Here is a 21,566-nt window from a genome sequence, read left to right as displayed (position 1 = left end):
ATATATATACATGCATACATACATATACATGATCCATTGCCTACATTTTATTGCACCTCTCATGACAATTAATTTCCCACTTTAATCATTGCAAAGGATTTTGGAAATAACGTCTAATAAATCAACACTGAGGAAATGTCCTCTTTTTTCATTGAAAACAACATTTCAATCAACTCCAACCTCCACCCCCCTTCCAAAGTCTTAATGGTTCCGTCCATTTAAGAGCCCCTCCCACCGCCAAAGAGCTTGGACGACAGAGCCGGCAACCAGCCAATCCCTGAAGAAGCCTGAATACTTTTTAACAAGCAGCGACCAATGGCCGAACGCTCCCTTCCCTTTAGGGCGGGACCCATGAGAATTAAGCTTTAGAAGGCAACCAATGGTATAATGGTGGGGGGCGGGACTAGGCTAAACATTGGACAAGAGAGAGGGGAGAGGAAAGGCTCCGTTCCCTTTAGGGCGTGACCCATGAGAGTGAAGCTAAGGAGGCAACCAATGATATAACGGCGGAGGGCGGGGTTAGGAGTGGGGCGGGGAAGTTCGAGAGAACGAGAGCGCGTTCAGCCCAGTCCATCAGAGCGCTGGTTAAAACCTTCCCAATAAAGCCGCCTCTGACGTCACCGGGGAGAAGGCGTTGCCAAGGCCGCCTCTGACGTCACCGGGAGGAAAGGCGTTTGCGAGCGCCGCCCCCCCTCCCGCGTGCGCGTGCGCGTAGAGGCAGGCAGGCAGGCAGGCGGCCGGCCCGGCCTCGCGCCTCCCTGCCCAGGCAGGAAGGCGGAAGCGGAAGCGGCAGGCCGGAAGGGAGGGCGGGGCCTGCCGGGCGGAGCGGGCGCGTTCCCGTCAGCGGGAACGACCGGCCGAGCGAGCGAGCGAGCGAGCGGCGTCGCCGTCACAAAAGGAAGCAGCGTCGTCGTCGAGGGGGCCCCGCGGCTGCCTCGCTCGGTGGCGGAGGCCGCGCTCGTCCGCCTTTGCCTCCCCCCCTTCCCCTCCCCCCCCGCCGCCGCCTCGGGCCTCCCCTCCCCCACCCTCCCCTTCCCCCCCCCCGCACGGAGCAAGAGGATCGCGGCGGCGGCGGGCGGGCCGGGCGGCCTGGCCCGGCCTGCCCCGCCGCGGCCAGGCCCTGCCCGGCCTGAGCGGCTCCCGTCTCGCCTTCCTCCTCCTCCTCCTCCTCCTCCGGGGCCGCCATGGCGCAGCAGCAGGTGAGCAGCTCCCAGAAGGCGCTGATGCTGGAGCTGAAGGGGCTGCAGGAGGAGCCGGTGGAGGGCTTCCGCATCACCCTGGTCGACGAGTCCGACCTCTACAACTGGGAGGTGGCCATCTTCGGCCCGCCCAACACGCTCTACGAGGGCGGCTACTTCAAGGTGAGGCCACGCCCCCCTCCGCTCCCCAAGCCCCTCCCCCCCAAGCCCCTCCCCCCCAACCGTCCCCCCTTCCCCTCCCCCCCCACAGCGCCCCCCCCCGGGGGGAAGGAGGGAGCAGGCTCTAAAGGAGAGGAAGGGGCTTCTCTGTCCCCCCACCCCCCCACTCCCAAGGGTTTGGCACCCCGGTTTTCAAGGGGAGGGAGGGGGGGTCTCTGCCTTTGCACCCCGCTTTTTCATGAGGGGTCTCTCCCTCCAGTTGAAGGAAGGAGACATGAGGGTCTGTCTGGTTTTGCACCCCACTTTTCAGGGCGGTCTCCCCATTGTAGCACCCTTGCTTTTTCATGAGGGTCTCCCCGCTTTTTCAAGGGGAGGGGGCTTTCCCTGCCTTTGCACCCCACTTTTCCTGAGGTTCTCCCTGCTTTTTCATGAGGGGTCTCTCCGCTTTTGAAGGAAGGGGTCTTTAAAGGCTTGGTACCCCTCTTTTCCTGAGAGTCTCCCCACTTCTTCATGAGGGTCTTTCTGGCTTTGCACCCCACTTTTCAGGGCGGTCTCCCCATTGTAGCACCCTTGCTTTTCCAAGAGGGTCTCTCCGCTTTTGAAGGAGGGGGTCTTCAAGGGTTTGGCACCCCACTTTTCCTGAGGGTCTCCCCTCTTTTTCAAGGAGAGGGGGAGCTCTCCCTGCCTTTGCACCCCACTTTTCCTGAGGTTCTCCCTGCTTTTTCATGAGGGTCTGTCTGGTTTTGTACCCCACTTTTCATGGTCTTCCCACTGTAGCACCCTTGCTTTTTCATAAGGGTATCTCCACTTTTGAAGGAGGGGGTCTTCAAGGGTTTTGCACCCCACTTTTCCTGAGGGTCCCCCCACTTTGGCATCCTGCTTTCTCCTGTGGGTCTCCCCACTTTTCATGGGGGACAAGTCTCTCCCTGCCTTCGCACCCCAGCTTTCCTGAGGGCTCTGCCCAATTTTTCAAAATGGTCTCTCCAGTTTTGCACCCCGCTTTTCCTGAGGGTCTCCCTGCCTGTGCCAGCCCTCTTTTTCATGAGGGTCTCTCCATTTTTACAGGTTTGCAACCCCCCCCCTTGGGGACCTCCTCGGGTTTGCACCCCCTTTTTAATGAAGGCCTCCCCGCTTCTCATGAGGGTCTTGAGTTTGCTCCCCACGTTTCACTCCAGTCTCCCGCTTTGCCCCTCCCCCACCCTTTTTATATGAAGGCCTCCCCATTTCTCATAAGAGACTCGCCGGGTTTGCACCCCGCTTTCTAGTGAGGGTCTCCCTGCTTTTAGTTGACGGAGGAGTCTCTCTGGCTTGACACCCCACTTTTCATGGCGGTCTCCCCGCTTCGGCACCTTGTTTTTAAGGAGGGACTCCCCTCTTTACATGAGGATCTCCCTGCTTTTGGCACCCCACTTTTAATGGGATCCTTCCCGCTCTGACACCCCAGTTTTCATGAGAGCTTCTCTGCTTCTGTACCCCGCTTTTTATGAAGGCCTCCCTGCTTTTGCAACCCATGTTTCATGACTGTTTCTCTGCTTTGCCTCCCCCCCCCCATTTTAATGAGGGTCTCCCTGCATTCAGGGGCACTTTTTCTTCTCGCTTTGTTCCTCTGAGACTCCCTTCTCTACCCCTCCTCCCTGCATTTCAATGAGAGAGGAGGGGCTGTGTCTGGTCCTCTTAGCTCCCTCCCCCAATTTCCCCCCTTCTCCTTAGGCCATCTGGGGAAAACCCGGCAACTGGGAAGGGTGGGGGCCCCCCTCCCTTTTCAGGGCCCATCCCTTTGCTTTTCTCCCCTTCCATTTCTGAAGGCTGACAAAAGGGTTTTTCCCCCCACATTTTAATTAATTTAATCTTCCATATTATCTTTTTTTTTTTTACCTTGTTATCATTGTGTAATCCTCCCAGAGCCGCTCTGACAGATGGGCAGCATATAAATTTAATAAATAAATAAATAAAAATAAAATCAGCTCCGCTTCTCCTCCTCTCCCCCCCACCCCCCAGGGAGACAAAAGGATTCTCCGTGCCTTTGGTTGAAAGGTTAAAGGTTAGCCAGATCAGATCCAAAACCGAATTGCATGGAAGGCTGCCCAGAGTCGCTTTATCCGTGAGAGAAAGTTTATCTCGCCTATTATCTCATGTAGTTTTATGTGAGATGAGCCGCATATAAATGTAAGGAAAAATAAATGTGTACATAAACCAGAATGCTATTGGGAGGACTGGCAGAATTCTCATGGAAAGAACTGGCTTGCTTTAGAACCCAAAGTGGACAGGTATATCTCTTGGCGTTTACCTGGAAAGCGGGCAGGTATTTTTCTCTTGGCGTTTACCTGGAGCACTTTGGATCTTGAAAAGGATCTTTCGAGGGGTGCACTGGATCCATGGACCAGTCGCCGAATTTGTGGGCCCAGTAAATAATAATGGACATTTCTAAGCTGAGTTTGCATTGGAGGATGGACTGGAATGCCTTTTGTTTCAGGAGCATATTGTGAATGGTTCATTTAATTCAGGGGTGGGGAACTACGGCCCTTTGATGAGTTGTGGACTTCAATTCCCAGAATTCCTGAGCCAGCCATGATGGCTCAGGAATTCTGGGAATTACAGTCCACAAGTATACCAGTGGCTTGCCCACGCTGACACAGGAATGCTGGGAGTTGAAGTCCACAAGTCATAAAGGGCCACACTTCTGCTTAATTGATTATTTTCATTGGAAAGACCTTACAAATCAGGAACAACTGTTAGGAGGAGGTTGGGGGGGAGGAAGAATTAAAAAGGGTAGCAGTGACCATATGATCAGGGCCCTTCCCCTGTTTTTATGAGGGTCACCCCATCTTGTCTTTTTTTTTAAAAAAAAAAATTGATCTCCAGATCTGTAGGTTTCCTTGCTGCTAACATTTATCAGTCTGGGCAACCTATTTGCTGGTGCACTGGCAGGTGTGTTAACTTCCAGTGTAAAATGCTAGGGAAATGTATGTTGCTGTTGTTGTTTTTAATCCTAGAGTTTTAAAAGTGTGGACGCCAAGTAATTCTGCTATGCGTTGATTTGAACTGGAGAGGGAAGATGTTGAATGCAGTATATGAGGTGAAATTATAAACAAATGAACTTTTAGAATGTGCTTTGCAAATTCTGGTAAAATACCTGGATCCCCTATTAAGCGAAAAGTCCTCTTATTGGGTGAAAATTATTTTTTTATGCATGTGCGTGTTGTCATATGTAAGTTGATGGTAGTCCTTTGTGGGGTGGTTTTGCCTACTTACTTTGTATTTTAAGGTAGGGGTGTCCAACCTTGGGGCTTGTGGACTTCAACTCCCAGAATTCCCCAGCCAGCATGGGGAATCCTGGGAGTTGAAGTCCACAAGACTTAAAGTTCCCAAGGTTTGACATTCTTTTTCAAGCCCTTCCTTGGGAGGCCAGTGGCTGTTCTGAATGCACAGGGACCCCAAACAGTTATTAAAATATATCTTGCAGTATCCTACCTTTACCTGCTACCCAGGTAGATATGTTCGAGACTGAAATTATAAGCGTGACGTGTTCTTGTTACTCAATTATACTTGCCGCGTTTTAAGTGTAGCTGAGGACTTGGCTGATAGCTGTACTCTTCAAAACTCAGTTGGGTTTAATTTTAGAGCTGTATCGTGAATCGCAGAATTGATTGTAACTGATCATAGGACTTGCTGATTAATGTGAGTTATCAACTGACATCTGTGTTTCTCCTTATTCAAAGCACTTAAAAGTAAGTCAGAATAAACTAGGATTGTCCTAGTCACACCACACTAGAAGGCCAGGATTAGGAGAAATGAGCAGACAGGGTTCCCAAAGGGCTAAACCCTCAAATGTAGGCTGCGGTATATTTTGCAGCCTATGACTTTTGGCTCCACGTCACAACAGCTCAACGTCCAAGAAATTTCATGAAACCATAAACCTCGCGCATCTTTTCTGTGGAGAGGCCAGCTGGAAGTTTTCAACCCACAGGGGAGCAGCAGTTATCCTAAAGCGGTTGTCAACATGAGACCGATAAGGGATGCCGGCCTGAACCCCTTGGCGGGGGAACCCATAAAAATGAAAAACGGCGTTTTTAAAAAGCCTTGTGGTCCTGAATATGAAATTTCATGTCTTTGTAGACAGCAAAGAGAACTAAAATACCCGGTCCAGCTCATCACTGGCGTATTATGGAAGGCGGATTAGGAACATAATGGTTCAATTGGATCAAACTCAGGTCCAGCGAGGCAGCTGTCTTTCATCAACCAGCAGCTGAATGCATGCAGGACAGGAGATGGGGGATGACCTTGGTTGTTTTTTCCAGAGCGTGTGGTATCCAGAGAGATGCTGCTTCTATCTGTGCAACAAAATGCTTAGAACCATCGAGGGTGTTTTCTTCAGTCCTTCTAAAAAAACAACAAACAACCGTATGTTCTGGAGACCACCATTGCAACTATTGGCCCTGATGCAAATAAAATACAGAGTGCACTAATTCACGCAGTAATTGTAGCTATCTAGGAAATCAGAGACTTAACTGAAATTTTCTGGAAGGTTTTTAAAAGCTCAAGAGAGCACCAAGGACTTCCCCAATCCTCCTCCTCTTCTCTGCAAACCCCACTCTTTTCTAGCACTGATGATGTTACTTAGTTGGGTCATGAAACGTCTGCAAGAAAACCACCAAGCTCAGAGAACACCCAGGACCTCTCATTTCAACCCTGAGCTACAAATATTCTCCTTTATTGTTGGGTAAAGGCTCCACAAAATGGAGCAATGCAATGAATAGCATAAGGAATTATATACAGTAAATACGTTACTTTGATAAAGAGCAAGCAATTAAAGTCAAAGGGAGCACAGGGTCTTTCCTAGAAAAAATGTCAGTAGGAAATCTAGTCCAGTCTTTTTGGCTTTTCACAAGTGTGGCTCCACAACCTAAAAGGCCCTCGTGGCCTCTTAAGGATCCCTGCATCCTTTGAAGATTTCCTTATCTGTTTCTGAATGTTTCTCCATTCTTTTTCTCTATGAATTAGGTTTTTAACAGAAGAAAAACTTTTTCTTCATGGGTTGGTCTTCTGTTGCCACTGTCAAAGGTTTTAGGTTTCATAATCAACAAAGGGGGGGGGGAGGCCATTCTGGAATCAATAGCTCAGAGGCATCCGGTTGGGTATCTTTTTGAACACGGGACACTAATGTTATGATTTTAAAGGTTCTTTTTTTTTTTTACAGTGTTTGAGGAAATTTATCAATCAGACTGGTCTACCTCTCAGAGCTGTAGGAAAAAATATCCTACCGTATATTGATCCTGGACCATAGGGTACGAGCGTTCCATAAAACCAGATTTTTCTGCAGGTCCAGATTCAGAATGTAGGTAGATTTGCAAACACAAGAGACCCCGAAATTTCTGTTGCTTAGTCAGACAGTTGTTAGGTGAGTTTTGTCCCTTCCTTGACACAGTTGTTACCTGAATCACCACACAGTTATTAACACGGTTGTTAAGTGAATCTGACTTCCCCATTGACTTTCGTTGTCAGAAGGTTGCAAAAAGGGGGATCACGTGATCCCAAGGACACTGCGAGCCAGGTGAATTTTGATCACATGACCGTGGGGGTGTGAAAAATGGCTATGTCACTTTTTTTCAGTATTGTCATAAGTTCGACCTCACTAAACAAATGGTTGTAAGTCGAGGACTATCTGCAATAGCATTTGGGATGTAATTTTCAACCAGAAACTGGATTGCAATAAGCATCTGTGTTTTGTATGCCCTCTGCTCTTATTCCGATCAATTTTTGACTGGTTTCTCCTTAATTCCAAGTTGCTTCTCGGAGAGGAGAGGAGAGGAGAGGAGAGGAGAGGAGAGGAGAGGGGAGGGGAGGGGAGGGGAGGGGAGGGGAGGGGAGGAGAGGAGAGGAGAGGAGAGGAGAGGAGAGAATAGAATAGAATAGAATAGAATAGAATAGAATAGAATAGAATAGAATAGAATAGAATAGAATAGAATAGAATTCTTTATTGGCCAAGTGTGATTGGACACACAAGGAATTTGTCTTTGGTGCATACGCTCTCGGAGTACATAAAAAGGAGAAAAATACATTCATCAAGAATCATAAGATACAACACTTAGTGATAATCATAGGATACTAAATAAGCAATCAAATCATACTAGGAAACTAAAACAATATAAATCATAAAGCAACAAGGTTAATAGTCATGAGTAGGAGGAGATAGGTAATAGGATACAGCCTTAGTAAATAGTTTGACAGTGTTGTGGGAATTAGTTTCCACCCTTCTTGTCCTGCCTACAGGTGCTTTGGAGAATAGTTTGACTCCCTCTTCTTTGTGGCAAACCCCGAGATATCGGAACGCTGCTATCATATATGCATAATTTTGTATTTATTTATCTTGTCATGTTTCATGTAGTGTACATTGGAGGGGGTGATCCTTTGAGAGCTGTAGGCAACGAAATTTCATTTTAATGTATGCCGGTTAGTGTACATTCAAAGCGACAATAAAGTTAGTCTAAGTCTTCTAAATCATGTCACCCCGGTCCTTCTTTTCATTAAACTAGACGTATCCAATTCCAGCAACTGTTCTTTAAAATCTAATTTAATGAAAAGGACCAGGGGTGACATGATAGCAGTACTCTTAATATCTCAGGGGCTGCCACAAAGAAGAGGGAGTCAAGCTATTCTCCAAAGCACCAGAAGGCAGGAGAAGAAGAAAAAAAGGATAGAAACTAATCAAGGAGAGGAGCAACTTAGAACTAAGGAGGAATTTACTGATAGTGAGAACGATTAATCGGTGGAATGACTTGCCTGCAGAAGTTGTGAATGCTCCAACACTGGAGGTTTTTAAGAAGAGATTGGACAGGCATTTGTCTGAAATGGGATAGAGTTTCCTGCCCGAGCAGGGGGTTGGACTAGAAGACCTCCAAGGTCCTTTCCAATTCTGTTATTTCAAGTTCACTAACCTTAGGGATGGACTACTAGAAAAAAGCCAACGAGAGAATTTGGAGTTCAGCCTAGCGATAATTGTGGCTAGTCTTAAGAGCACCGTCCCATTCATCTTTGGCAACCTTGAAGGAAAAAGAGATGCTCGGAGGCTAAGAAGGGGATTTACGTGCATTTTTCTCAAGCAGATCTGTTGATGGCCAGGACCAGCTGTATCATTTCCAAAGATTAACACGGTGCCACACGGCTATTCTTTGGCACCAGGAATGCTTGTATGCTCTCTACGTAGCTCCTTGTGGCTCTTAAAAGGTTGTATTTTTTTTTTAACAGTAATCTTTTCTGTTAAGGAAAATAGATCTCTCGGTCTGGTTATAGTGGCATGACATACAGTAGTGGCCAAAATTGTAGAAACCTTTTGGGAAAAGTGTATTTTCTAAAAGTAGCTAATAACACCACTTTTTGTTTTGGAATAGTTCCATAAAATTATAAATCAGTGGAAAGATAATTGAATCAAGAACGTAATGCAATAACTTTTATGAAGGATTTCCTATTAGAATAGCAGTTACAGTATAAAGAAGAAAAGTGAAACACGTAGAAAAAATGAAATATACAAAAATGATCATGATAGAAAAAAATGAGATATGCAAATATTATGCCCATGTCAGTTAATCCTTAGTTGGGTAACCTTTAGCATGAATTACAGCCTTACAACGTCTTCTCATGGTGTGAACCAAGTCTTTTAGTTCTGCAGCTGTTATCATGTGAAACCAAGATTGAAGGATGGCTTCTATTAACTGGGTTTTATTGCTGGGTCGCTTCTGACAAACCAGTTTCTTCTCCATAGATTTTCAATTGGGTGAAGGTTATTGGGCTATTCTCAGGCCATTCCAGCAGTGGAAAAGAATTACCTTGAAACTTCAAAAAAGAAAAAAGTGGTGTTATTGAGCCATCAAACCTCAAAAATACACTTTTCCTAAAAGGTTTCCACAATTTTGGCCACTACTGTAATGAAGAATTTTGATGTCTTCCTGCCAAGTAGAAACCAAAGATTGTTGCGGCCTTATAACGTTGATACAGGTAGTCCTCGGCTTACGACCACAATTGAGCCCCAAATTTCTGTTGCTAAGCAAGACAGTTGTTTTGACCCATTGTATAACCTCTCTTTCCCCTGTCGTTAAGCGAATCATTGTAGTTGTTAAGTTGTTTGGAAAACAGTTGTTAAGCGAATCTGGCTCCCCCATTGACTGTGCTTGTCAGGAGGTTGCAAAAGCGGATCACGTGACACCTCTACCTCCCCCCCCCCCCGCCCTGGGAAAATGCATCCGACATTAATACGAACCAGTTGCCAAGCATCCAGATTTTGATCACGCGACCGGGGGGGGGGGATGCTGCAACGGTCGTAAGTGTGAAAAATGGTCGCCATTCACTTTTTGTTGGCGTCGTAACTTCGTAACGGTCACGAAACGGGCTGTTGTAAGTCAAGGACTCTGCCTGTAGCTGAAATTGAGCAGGTCTGTTTTAAATGGGATTGACACCTAGATACCCAGGTATTTATTTACTCTGCAGTGATCAGTGAACCATAGAGTGGGATTTGCAGCACCAGCAGAGAAGGGACTTTGTTCCCAATATCAGTTGCCAAGAAGCTGTCATGGAAGCTCATTCGCTCTGGCCCCTCGGCACGCTAGACGGAAGTCACCACGCGTGGCTGTGCTCCCAACCCTTGCCCAAGTGCTGGAGGAAATCTTTGCCAGCTGGTTGAGAAAAAAATCTGAATTTCTTTAAGGCTTTGCCAACCTTTTGTATCTTTTCAATCAGTCAATCAGAACAGAGCCGGAAGGGACCTTGGAGGTCTTCTAGTCTTATTTATTCTTATTTACGGGACCGCCTGCTACCACCAATAGCCTCCCACCGGCCAGTACGCTCCCATAGAGAGGGGCTCCTCCGGGTGCCGTCGGCCAAACAATGTCGGCTGTCGGCCCCTAGGGGGAGAGCCTTCTCTGTGGGGGCACCTACGATTTGGAACGAGCTCCCCCCGGAGATACGGAGGATCCCGGATCTGCGCACCTTCCGCCGCGCGCTTAAGACTTTTCTATTTTATCAAGCTGGCCTGGCCTAAATCTTCCCCCTTTTTAAATGTGGAAATTTTAAATTTTTAAATTTTAAATTCGTCTTATAGGGGTATGGGTAAGGCGTTTTAAATTGGGGAGCCATTTTAGATTTAATTTTGTTTTAAACGTATTTTAATTGTTTATATTGTATGTTTTTAACTTTGGCTGTTCACCGCCCCGAGTCCTTCGGGAGAGGGGGCGGTATAAAAATCTAATAAATAAATAAATAAATAAATAAATAGTCCAACCCCCTGCTCAGGCAGGAGACCTTACGTCATTTGAAGAGCCTTGGTGGCGCAGCAGACTAAAGTTAGTTTAGTTTAGTTTAGTTGATTTATATACCGCCCTACTCCCGAAGGACTCAGGGCGGTGAACAGCCACAAGATAAAAACACATAAATACAAAATTTAAAAACAGAATAAAACCGAATTAAACAATTTGGCCTAAGACAGATTTAAAACACCCCAATAAATTAAAAACGAATTAAAATTTGCGTTTTAAAAAGGGAAAAATTAGGCCAGGCTGTGGCTGGCACCAAAAAAGTGCTGTTAAGTAGCACCAGCTGCCTGCAATTACTGCAAGTTCAAATCTCCCCAGGCTCAAGGTTGACTCAGCCTTCCATCCTTCCGAGGTAGGTAAAATGAGGACCCGCATTGTGGAGGCAATAAGCTGACTTTGTATAAAAAAGAACACCGCTTTGGGGGGGGGGCGAAAACCCTACTAAGCAGGTATATACAAAAGTATGAAGGCTATTGCTTAAAAAGCATTGTAAGCCGCCCTGAGTCTCCGGAGAAGGGCGGCATATAAATCAAACCAATAAATAAATAAACAATAAATAAATTTCAGACATGTGGCTGTCCAGTCTCTTCTAAAAACCTCCAGTGATGGAGCGCTCACAACTTCTGGTGGCACACAGTTCCACTGGTTATTTGTTCTCTCTGTTAGGAAGTTTCTCCTTAATTCCAGGTTGCTTCTCTATTTAATTAGTGTCCACCCATTGTTTCTTATCCTGCCTTCTGGTGCTTTGGAAAATAAGTTGCGGGGGGCCCCCTCTTCTTTGTGGCAGCCCCTCAAATACTGGAAGCTGCTATCAGGCCTCCCCTAAGCCGCCTCTCCCTTACGTTAAACATACATAGTTCCTTCAACCGCTCATCATGTGGATCCCTGATTATCTTATTCTCCTCTCCACTCTTTCTAAGATCCCAGTATCTTTTTTTGGTATTGTGACCAGAACTGGGTGCATTATTTCAAGAAGGACTAAGGGGGGCATGATAGCAGGAGTCCAGTATTTGAAGGGGTGCCACAAAGAAGTGGGGGGGGGGGTTTGTCATTATATTTTCCAAAGCACCAGAAGGCAGGACGAGAAGCAACGGATGGAAACTAATCCAGGAGAGAAGCAACCTGGAATTAAGGAGAAACTTCCTGACGGGACAGTGAACCAGTAGGACAGAAGTTATGGGTGCTCCATCACTGGAGGTTTTCAAGAAGAGACTGGGCGGCCACTTGTCTGAAATGGTAGAGGGCAGGGGGGGTCAATGTTTAAGCGTGAGTCAGCCTCGTTCACCCCCTTGGGGAAACTGTAATTAATTGGAGGTGAATGGATCTTGTTTTCCATGCTGTATACTTTCAAAGAAAGAAAACCCGAATGTATTCTAAGAAGCATTTTATTATAAAAGTAAAAAACTAGCTAACTACATTTTACCGGCAGTTATCTCATAGACAGACAAAAGAAGTAAAAAATCACTCAAGGCCTGCGGGCCTTGAGTGCCCCCTACCCTATACGAGTGACGTCAAGCCGGCCATGCTCCCCTACCCCCACTCCCCGAGGTCAAACAACAACCCTGATGCGGCCCTCAATGAAATCGAGTTTGACTCCCCTGGTGTAGGGCCTCCTGCTTGAGCAGGGGGGTTGGACTAGAAGACCTCCGAGGTCCCTTCCAGCTGTATTCTGACGGAAGGGTGGCCTTACCAGTGCAGTATAAAGCTTCCTGTGATCCTCTTTGTTTTTGCCTGCAGTTTTGCTACCCTGGTTCTTGATCGTGCCTAAGGGAGCGTTTTTTTTTTTTAATCTTCACAGCCCTTTTACTCGATAGATTCTCACTCCTTCTCCGGGTCCCCTGAGAGCTCTCCATTATCTAATTAGCTACTTGGGATTCTCTTTAGCAGCCCAGCCTGTCTCCTCTCTTGAGTGTTTCGCAGCCCTGGCAGAGCCAACTCCTGCCCTGATCCCCTTCCAGGGGATTACCAATTCAAATTGGCATTGATTTGATGGATAGATCATCCGTTACCCGTATGCACCTTGTCAGGCCATTAGTTCCTGTTGCTGCAAATGACACCAGCAGCATTCAAACACCCTGGGTAGAGAAATCCTGCCCCCCCCTCCGCCCCCCAAGTCCTATTTTAATTGCAAATGATGCTGATTGAATCTGGAACCTTCTCTGTGCTGCTAAGCATGTCCTCTTTGTCTGAGCCGCTCCTTCCGCAAACTCCAGACCCCCCAACGGGGGCGAAGGGCTTGGGGGCGACGGAAGATAGCGACTGGGGAAGGCTGGCTTCATTGCTTGCGATCACTATGGGATGGATGGATGCACTGGGTCATTCCTGGTCAGCCAAAGGAAAAGTACTTTGAAAAAGCATCATACAGACACGATCTAACCGCCTTCCAATATTTGAAGATGGAAGGACAAAGAACGGTTGCAGGAATTTGGTATGTCTAGTCTGGTGAAAAGAAGGACAGGGGGTGGGACATGATAGCAATATTCCAGCATTTGAGGGGCTCCTACAAAGAGGAGGAGGTCAGATTATTTTCCAAAGCACCTGAAGGCAGGACAAGAAGCAACGGATGGAAACTAATCAAGGAGAGAAGCAACCTGGAACGAAGGAGAAACTTCCTAACAGTGAGGACAATTAACCAGTGGAACTCCTTGCCTCCAGAAGTTGTGAATGCTCCAACACTGGAAGTTTTTAAGAAGAGACTGGACCGCCACTTGTCTCAAATTGTACCTGTTCTCCTGATTGAGCAGGGGGTTGGACTAGAAGACCTCCAAGGTCCCTTCCATTTCTGTCATTGTGCTATTCTGTTACGTTAAAAAAAAAAAATAGTGCTATTACAAAGAATGCCTAGGATCTGAGCCATGGCTGAGTCGATAAAGTTATTGGGGACAAAGCAGAATCTCAGTAAAGATTGAATTGAGAATTCCCAAAGAAATAACCATTGAAAAAAGGAGGCTGTTACCGTAGCTCGTTCCGTCTGAAAGCGATAGCTCCAGAAGCTTAAGCAGATAATCTTTCTGTATTTTCTGCGTACCCAAAAAACATAGATTCCGCAGCCCTTCCAGGGTCCCTAACTTATAGTCCGCGAAGGTTTTATCCAAACGTGCTCTAGCTACTTTTGAAAATCGGGCTGCCTCTCCCAAAAAATGTTGAAGAGCTCATACCATAAAACTCCTGAGATATGATGGGCTTTCCCCCCCCCCCCCAAACACTCTCTTTGCCATATTAGGAAAATCAGCTGCTGGGAACCTGGACTTGGGTCCAGCTTGCGTATGGTGTAACTTTGTGTGCGTTGCACAAATGGCAGCAACCCCCCTATTCCTTTTTTGTTTTTCAGTGCTCGCGATTGTCCGCTACGTATTTTTATTATTTTTATTTATATATAAAATACAAAGAAAAGTAGAAATATTAGGAGGAGAAAGGGAAAGGGGTACAAGGGGGAAAAAAAGAAGAAAAAGGCATTGGCTTCAGACTCTTTTTTAGCAGAGTACAAGATTAAAAAGGTTCCAGCCTCAACTTTTTGCACAACAAAAAGTCAAAGTTTCATTTTTTTCCCCTCCATCTCAAGCACAAAATCCAGAAGTGAAAAACGTACTTAAATATATTCTCCTCTTCCATCGCTGGAAGTTTTAAAGAAGAAACTAAGCCACTTATCTGAAATGGTATAGGTTCTCCTGCTCAAGCAGAGGGCTGGACTATAAGACCTCCAGGGTCCCTTCCAGCTTCTATTCTCTTCTATCTCCGTTCCTACTTTTATCTTCCTTGCTATGGAAATAGTATGTATTTCTATTTGCACCTGATAACCTTCGCGAACTGTCGCCATTTTTATTAACAAGGTTTGCTGTATTCTTTCAGATCCTTACAGGGGAAAATGCTCTTTCCCCCCCTCCACACACCTTTTCTAAAACGCTAAAAGCTTTTCTTTAAACACGTTTCTAAAATCAAAACTTTTCTAGTACATCTTTTTCTTTAACTTCTTAACATGCGGGCTTTGAACTTCAATATTAAATTTAGATTCCCTTCCTCCAAACTAGAGATTTTTTAAAAAATCTTTTACAAATATCCTTTTTAAAACTCTTTTTTTTTTCTCTTTAAACCGGTACAACTTTAGTACACCAGAGAGGGTCAGCAAAGAGGGCCGAGCTTCTCTTTCCCAGCAGGCAGCTTCCTCTCTTTCAGCCTCGGAGAGTGTTGTGACCTAGGCTTCCTGAGTCAGGAAAACACAGGAGTAGTCCCAAAAACCTGTTTTATTTTAACAGGTGTGAATTCTGTTCATTCACAGATGAGTCCCAAATAGTAGTCCTTTGAGATAAGACTGATAATCACCCAACTTTATCTCCCTTAACATGCTGCCAAAGACCTAATCGGCAAAGCCACATGGAGTCCAGAATCAAACAGAGCTTCAGAATTTAAACTGACCAGAACAAACAAAGTTGCTTCATGCAAAGGCTCATGTCCCTTTATGTCTTATATTGGGGGGGGGAATCATCTCCAAGCTTAGTCCTGAGTCGCCCCTTTTTTTCTAAACTGTTCTTGCCTTCTGGCAGCTCTGCACATGCGCGCACTAGGAACAGGTTATCCCTGTTCCTCTGCCTCTTTGATGTCCGACTCTGGAGGCTCCGGAATCCGCACGTAATTCCCAGATGGCCCTGGCCCCATCTCTGCCTCCGACGCAGAGTCCTCGTCCGAGCCTTCCCCAGACTCCAGGATTGGCCCATGTTCCTCCCAAGCCTCCTCACTGTCCGACTCTGCTGCCAGTTCCGCAGGCTGCTTGCGGACCACAACAGAGAGAAAGCTGGTGAGATAGATAAAGGGGGAGTCTTACTCAAATACTCAAAATTTCCCCCAGTTGTAATTCTTATCTCGGCTAGGCATGGTAGTTTGCATGGTAGATTCTTGCTGATGGAAACGTTTAATTATTCTGGAAATGGAAAAATTTTGAGCAACACAGGTGTTCTTCATCTTACGACCATTCGTTTAGTGACGGAAGTTACAACAGCACTGAAAAAAAGGAACCTAGGACCATTTTTCCACCCTTATGACCGTTGCATCATCCCCACCGCCACGCAATCAAAATGTAGACGCTTGGCAACTGGCATGTACTTGTGACAGGTTTCAGTGTCCCTGTTCTGCTCCAGCTCCGGATTCCCAAGGATTGTGACACACACCAACGGTCCTTATCAAAGTTATAACGTACCAAGAATAAACAAAGTCTGGCAAAGGTTGGCAACCAGCCCAGAAAACAAGATACAATAAGACACTCACTCTTCAAAAATGCTCCATAATAATTACACATTGTTTCCAGCAAGAAATTACTAACTGCCTGCGACTTAAATAGGCTAAGGGAGTGGCCAATTATCCTCAAACCTTTCTCTCGAGGAGACCTCCTCCTCCTGAGTAGCCATTCCTGCCTTTTGGCAGCCCTGCGTGCTGGAGCATTGAGGAGAGGCTCCTCCACTTCACTCTCTCCACTTGAAGGAGCCTCCGGAGATTCTGAAGGCCCAGGCTGAGTCTCTGCCTCTGGCACCACATCCTCTTCGGCCTCCTCGCTGTTCGACGTGCGCAGGATGCTGGCGCGACACCACACCAGCCTCCTCTTCATCGGGATCAGCCACGATCCGCGCAGGCTGCTGGTGGGCCACAACAGTCCCGGGGTTCACGTGATCCCCTTTTGCGACCAACCAAGTCAACGAGGGAATCCAGATTCATTTAACAACCATGGCAAGAAAAATCATAAAGTGGGACAAAACTCACTTAACAAATGTTTCACTTAGCCACAGAAATTCGGGGCTTGATTGTCGTAAATCGAGGAATTGCCTGCATTATTGATGATTGTTTTCAAGGCAGGTGGAGTTTACTGTCCACCCACTCACCCCTCATCAACCTAATTTGGTGTGTTTTTCACCTTCAAACTCTGCATTCTTCATGAGGTTCCATGCTGCACAGCTAAAGCTGATGTGGTTTTGGCAGTCGAGTCAGGGGGGACTTCAACTCCCAGAATTCCCTAGTCCACACGTTTTACAGTGGCCAAGTTTGGTGGGTTTGAGCAGTCTTTTTAAATCAACATTTCAGAAAATGTTTTATTTTCGAAGAGCAGACGGTGGATTTTAGTGATACCAGCGCAGTGGCTCTTTTATTATTTACAACTTTCCCTCATTATTTATGATTTATTCTCAGTCTCTCTTTCATTGTTTACAAGTAGTCTTCAATTTATGGCCACAATGGAGCCCCAAATTTATGTTGTTCAGTGAGAAATTTCTTCAGCGAGTTTTAAATGAAACTTGTTAAGTGAATCCCTGCAGATTCTTGCATCTGTAGCACCGTCGTTAAAGAAACGCAGCTTCCCTGTCGACTTTGCTCGTCAGAAGGTCGCAAAAGGGGATCCCATCGACTGTGGGACACCACAACCGTCATAAGCGTGAGTCAGTTGTCAAGCATCCGAACGTAAATTGCCTGACCACGGGGATGCTGTGCAAAGGTCGTAAGTGTGAAACACGGTCATGAGTCACTTTTTCCAGTGCCGGTGTAACTTTGAACGGTCACTAAATGAGCTGTTGTAAGTCGAGGACTGCCTGCTTGAGGCTTGTTTTGTGCCCTTCCTTCAAGAGCTCAAGAAGAGCACCTGAAGCTGAAAAGGCCAAAGGGGGGTTAGACTAGATGACCTAGAAGGTCCCTTCCAACTCTGATATCTGTTTAAAAAAAAAAGGTGTAGATTGAACTGAGAGTGAGCAACTGGGTGGGAGTCCCCCAGGGGCTTCTGGGGTTACACGGAAAGGGGGCTGTGTGTGGGGGGGGGCTTCCATCTGGCTCGCCATCCAATACCTTAACGGCTGCATCCCACTTGGCTCTCTGGTGTGTGGAAGCCAATTTATGTGCTTCAGAGCATTGTGGTGTTATTAGCCTGAGGGATGTCGTCCTCTTTATGCTGAGCCCTGGGGCTTTTTGCCACATCTGTGTCCTGCCCCATTGTTGTGAAATCAAACACTTGTCGCTTAACGCTTCTGCTGTCTGCGATCGCTTCCTTCTGAATGAAAGAAGCAAGTTGGCAGAATCTCATTCTTGCGACGACGACGCGTTCTTTAAGAGCAGCAGCGCTTAGATTTCTATACCGTTTCACGGGGCTTTTACAGCCCTCTCTAAGCGGTTTACAGAGTCAGCCTCTTGCCCCCAACAATCTGGGTCCTTGTTTTAGTGACCTCGGAAGGATGCAAGGCTGAGTCAACTTTGAGCCAGTCAGGATCGAACTGCTGGCAGCGGACAGAATTTGCCTGCAGTACTGCATTCTAACCACTGTGCCGCCATCACTCAGATATAGATGATAGATAGATAGATAGATAATAGATAGATGATAGATAGATAGATAGATGATAGATAGATAGATAGATAGATAGATAGATAGATAGATAGATAGATATGGATGGATGATAGACAGAGAGAACTTAGCAATCACACTTATATACCACTTCATAGTGCTTTTACAGCCCCCTCTAAGCGGTTTACAGAGTCAGCCTCTTGCCCCCAACAATCTGGGTCCTCATTTTACCCACCTCGGAAGGACGGAAGGCTGAGTCGACCTTGATCTGGCCAGGATCAAACCCCTGGCAGTTGGCAGAATTAGCCTGCAGTACTGCATTCTAACCACTGCACCAGAACGGCTCGTGGAGGGAAGGAAGGAAGATAAGGAAGAAATAGCAATCGCACTTAGACCTATAAACCACTTCACAGTGCTTTTACGGTCCCCTCTAAGCAGTTTTCAGAGTCAGCCTCTTGCCCCCAACCATCTGGGTCCTCATTTTATCCACCTCGGAAGGACGGAAGGCTGAGTCCACCTGGAGCCCCATCAGGATTGAACTGCTGGCTGTGGGCAGAGTTTGCCCGCAATCCTGCATTCTAACCACTGTGCCCCCCACCCCACCCCATGTCTCTTATCCCAGTAGTCCGCAGGTGAGCCGAGAATTTCCATTACTAAAAGAAAGGCAGTTGAGTCGATTTTGCCTCATTTTATGACCTTTTTGCCACTGCGGTTAAGCGAACGACTGCGGTTCCTAAGGGAATCGTGCGGTCGTTGAGCGAATCCCATTGACTTTGCTTGTCGGAAGCTGGGTGAGAAGATTACAAATATTGATCAGGTGATTCCCGAAACGCCTGCCAGCTGCCCTGATTTTGGACCATGGGACGCTGTAGATGTTGTGAAGTGTGAAAGCCGGGTCACAAGCCACTTGTCTCCAACGCCATTTCAACGTCATCTGGTCACTAAATGAATGGTTGTAAGCCGAGGACTAGCTGTATTGTAAAGGCGGGCCTCTCTTGAGTCAACATGTCACAAATATTGCCGTGTCTGATTAAAACCTCTCTTGCTTGTGTTGGGTTTCCCTTGGCAACTGGCGGCCGATCTGACGGACAGACATGCACAGCTGCTGCTGTGTGCGGTTTCTACTACGACACCCATCATTTGCCCAGTGAGGGCCAAGGCGAGGGTGGCTGGTTTTTTTTTGAAGAGCCAGAGTTGTTGGAGTTTATTAAGGGCTTAACATGTAAAGCGACCAATGATTGTAGTGAGCCCAGCTGCCTTTTCCCTGCAAAATGATAATTTGGAGGAATCTTTCTGAGTTTTTCATTAGTTTCCATGACAATTGTGTGGCGAGCAAGGAGTCCTCGCTTTTTTTACCAACCAGATACTCGGGACACGCACAGAGCTGTCGTAGCCATAAAAGCAACAAAATGGCCATTGAGGGTTGATGGCTACCTTGTTGAGTAGGGGTGGATAACTCTGGCCCACTTTACGACCTGTGGGCTTCAACTCCCAGAATTCTTGAGTTTTTTACCACCTGTGGACTTCAACTCCCAGAATTCCTGAGCTTTTTTACCACCTGTGGACTTCAACTCCCAGAATTCCTGAGCTATTTACGACCTGTGGACTTCAACTCCCAGAATTCCTGAGCTTTTTACGACCTGTGGACTTCAACTCCCAGAATTCCTGAGCTTTTTACAATCTGTGGACTTCAACTCCCAGAATTCCTGAGCTTTTTACGACCTGTGGACTTCAACTCCCAGAATTCCTGAGCTTTTTACGACCTGTGGACTTCAACTCCCAGAATTCCTGAGCTTTTTTACCACCTGTGGACTTCAACTCCCAGAATTCCTGAGCTTTTTTACAATCTGTGGACTTCAACTCCCAGAATTCCTGAGCTATTTACGACCTGTGGACTTCAACTCCCAGAATTCCTGAGCTTTTTACGACCTGTGGACTTCAACTCCCAGAATTCCTGAGCTTTTTACAATCTGTGGACTTCAACTCCCAGAATTCCTGAGCTTTTTACGACCTGTGGACTTCAACTCCCAGAATTCCTGAGCTTTTTTACCACCTGTGGACTTCAACTCCCAGAATTCCTGAGCTTTTTACAATCTGTGGACTTCAACTCCCAGAATTCCTGAGCTTTTTACAACCTGTGGACTTCAACTCCCAGAATTCCTGAGCTTTTTACGACCTGTGGACTTCAACTCCCAGAATTCCTGAGCCCTTTTCAACTTCTGGCTTTCAACTCCCAGAATTCCTGAGCCTTTTATACCCTGTGGACTTCAACTCCCAGAATTCCTGAGGGTTATTTTTTTTAAAAAAAAAAAACACCCTGTGGACTTCAATTCCCAGAATTCCTGAGCCAGCCATGCTGGGATTCTGGGAGTCGAAGTTCACAGGTTGTAATGGAGCCTGAGTTTCCCATCCTGGTTTTTAGTTTCGACCTGGAAGCTTCCAGTTTGAGCCGGTCCATGGCCTCTGGAGGCCTAATTTTTTTTTTTTTAATTTGATTTATATGCTCTTCTCTTCTCCGGAGACTCAGGGCGGCTTACAATGCGTTAAGCAATAGCCTTCATTCTTTTGTATATTTATACAAAGTCAGCTTATTGCCCCCACAATCTGGGTCCTCATTTTACCTACCTTAGAAAGGATGGAAGGCTGAGTCAACCTTAAGCCTTGGCGAGATTCGAACTTACAGTAATTGCAGACAGCTGGTGTTAATCACAATGCTATTAGTCTGCTGAGCCACCAGGCCCGTTGAGAAGGCCATTATTGTCCTATCTAAGCAACCCTGCCTCCCTATTAAATTCAGGTGTATTTTGTAACAGATATAGTTTCTGGGACTGCAGAATAGATCCATTTTTGCAAGATGGATTTTGAAAAGGTTTTTCGGTGCACAGACAAGAACCAAGAAGCCTCAGTACTGGACCAGGCCTCCTTCATGTTTGCGTCCCATTTTGGTCTCCTTTGCTTTGCCAGGAGTGAGAAGCTGGGCCTGTCCCTTGGGAGACCGTGCGTCCCTCCATGCGTGCCTTCTGGGGGAATTTCATGCGCAGCAGGGTGCAAGAGGTCCTTTGTGTTCTGCTTTGTTTTTCAGTATTGAAAACAATAATAATCTGCCAGCTGTTAATATTGTGACGGGAGCCATTTCTGTCAAAGGAATAGAGTTGTGGTGGATCAGGTTGGGGTTCATTGCAGTAAGGCTGCTGTCTACCAGCCTTCCTTTGGCCCCAGGATGATTAAATTGGTTGGGACCACAGCTCTCATAATCCCCAGCCAGTATTTTAACCAGCTAGTGGGGTAACCTTCCTGATTCCATTCTTCTTTCTTCCTCTCCTTCTCTTCCTCCTCCTCCTTTCTCCCTTCCTCCTTCTTCCTCTCCTCCTCCTCTTCCTCTTTTTTCCTATTCTGCTGATTCTTCTGCTTATTATCTTTCTTCTTCTTCTTCTTCTTCTTCTTCTTCTTCTTCTTCTTCTTCTTCTTCTTCTTCTTCTTCTTCTTCCTATTATTATTATTATTATTATTATTATTATTATTAGTTAATCTTTAGTGAGATTCACAGCCTTTGAGGCTGGTTAATAGCTCAGCAGCTCGAGTCCTAACCAAGGACCTAGG

General features: G+C 46.4%; 1 protein-coding gene across 2 annotated transcripts in view; it reads left to right on the top strand.

The window, feature by feature from the left end:
• Positions 1–787: 787 nt before the first annotated feature.
• Positions 788–21,566, top strand: part of UBE2R2 (ubiquitin conjugating enzyme E2 R2) — a 64,731-nt gene continuing 43,952 nt past the window's right edge. The window contains exon 1 of one of the 2 annotated variants that reach the window (XM_070938983.1): positions 788–1,361. In XM_070938983.1, coding sequence (XP_070795084.1) covers positions 1,185–1,361 — 177 coding nt within the window. In that variant the 5' untranslated portion in view covers positions 788–1,184. The remainder of the gene's footprint in view (positions 1,362–21,566) is intronic. The other variant, XM_070938982.1, reaches the window with a different exon arrangement.

The sequence above is a fragment of the Pituophis catenifer genome, unplaced genomic scaffold (assembly GCF_029215685.1).
Source record: "Pituophis catenifer annectens isolate HBS135680 unplaced genomic scaffold, rPitCat1.0.hap2 SCAF_2, whole genome shotgun sequence".
NCBI lineage: Eukaryota > Metazoa > Chordata > Lepidosauria > Squamata > Colubridae > Pituophis > Pituophis catenifer.
This window is presented reverse-complemented; position numbering and strand designations above follow the sequence as displayed.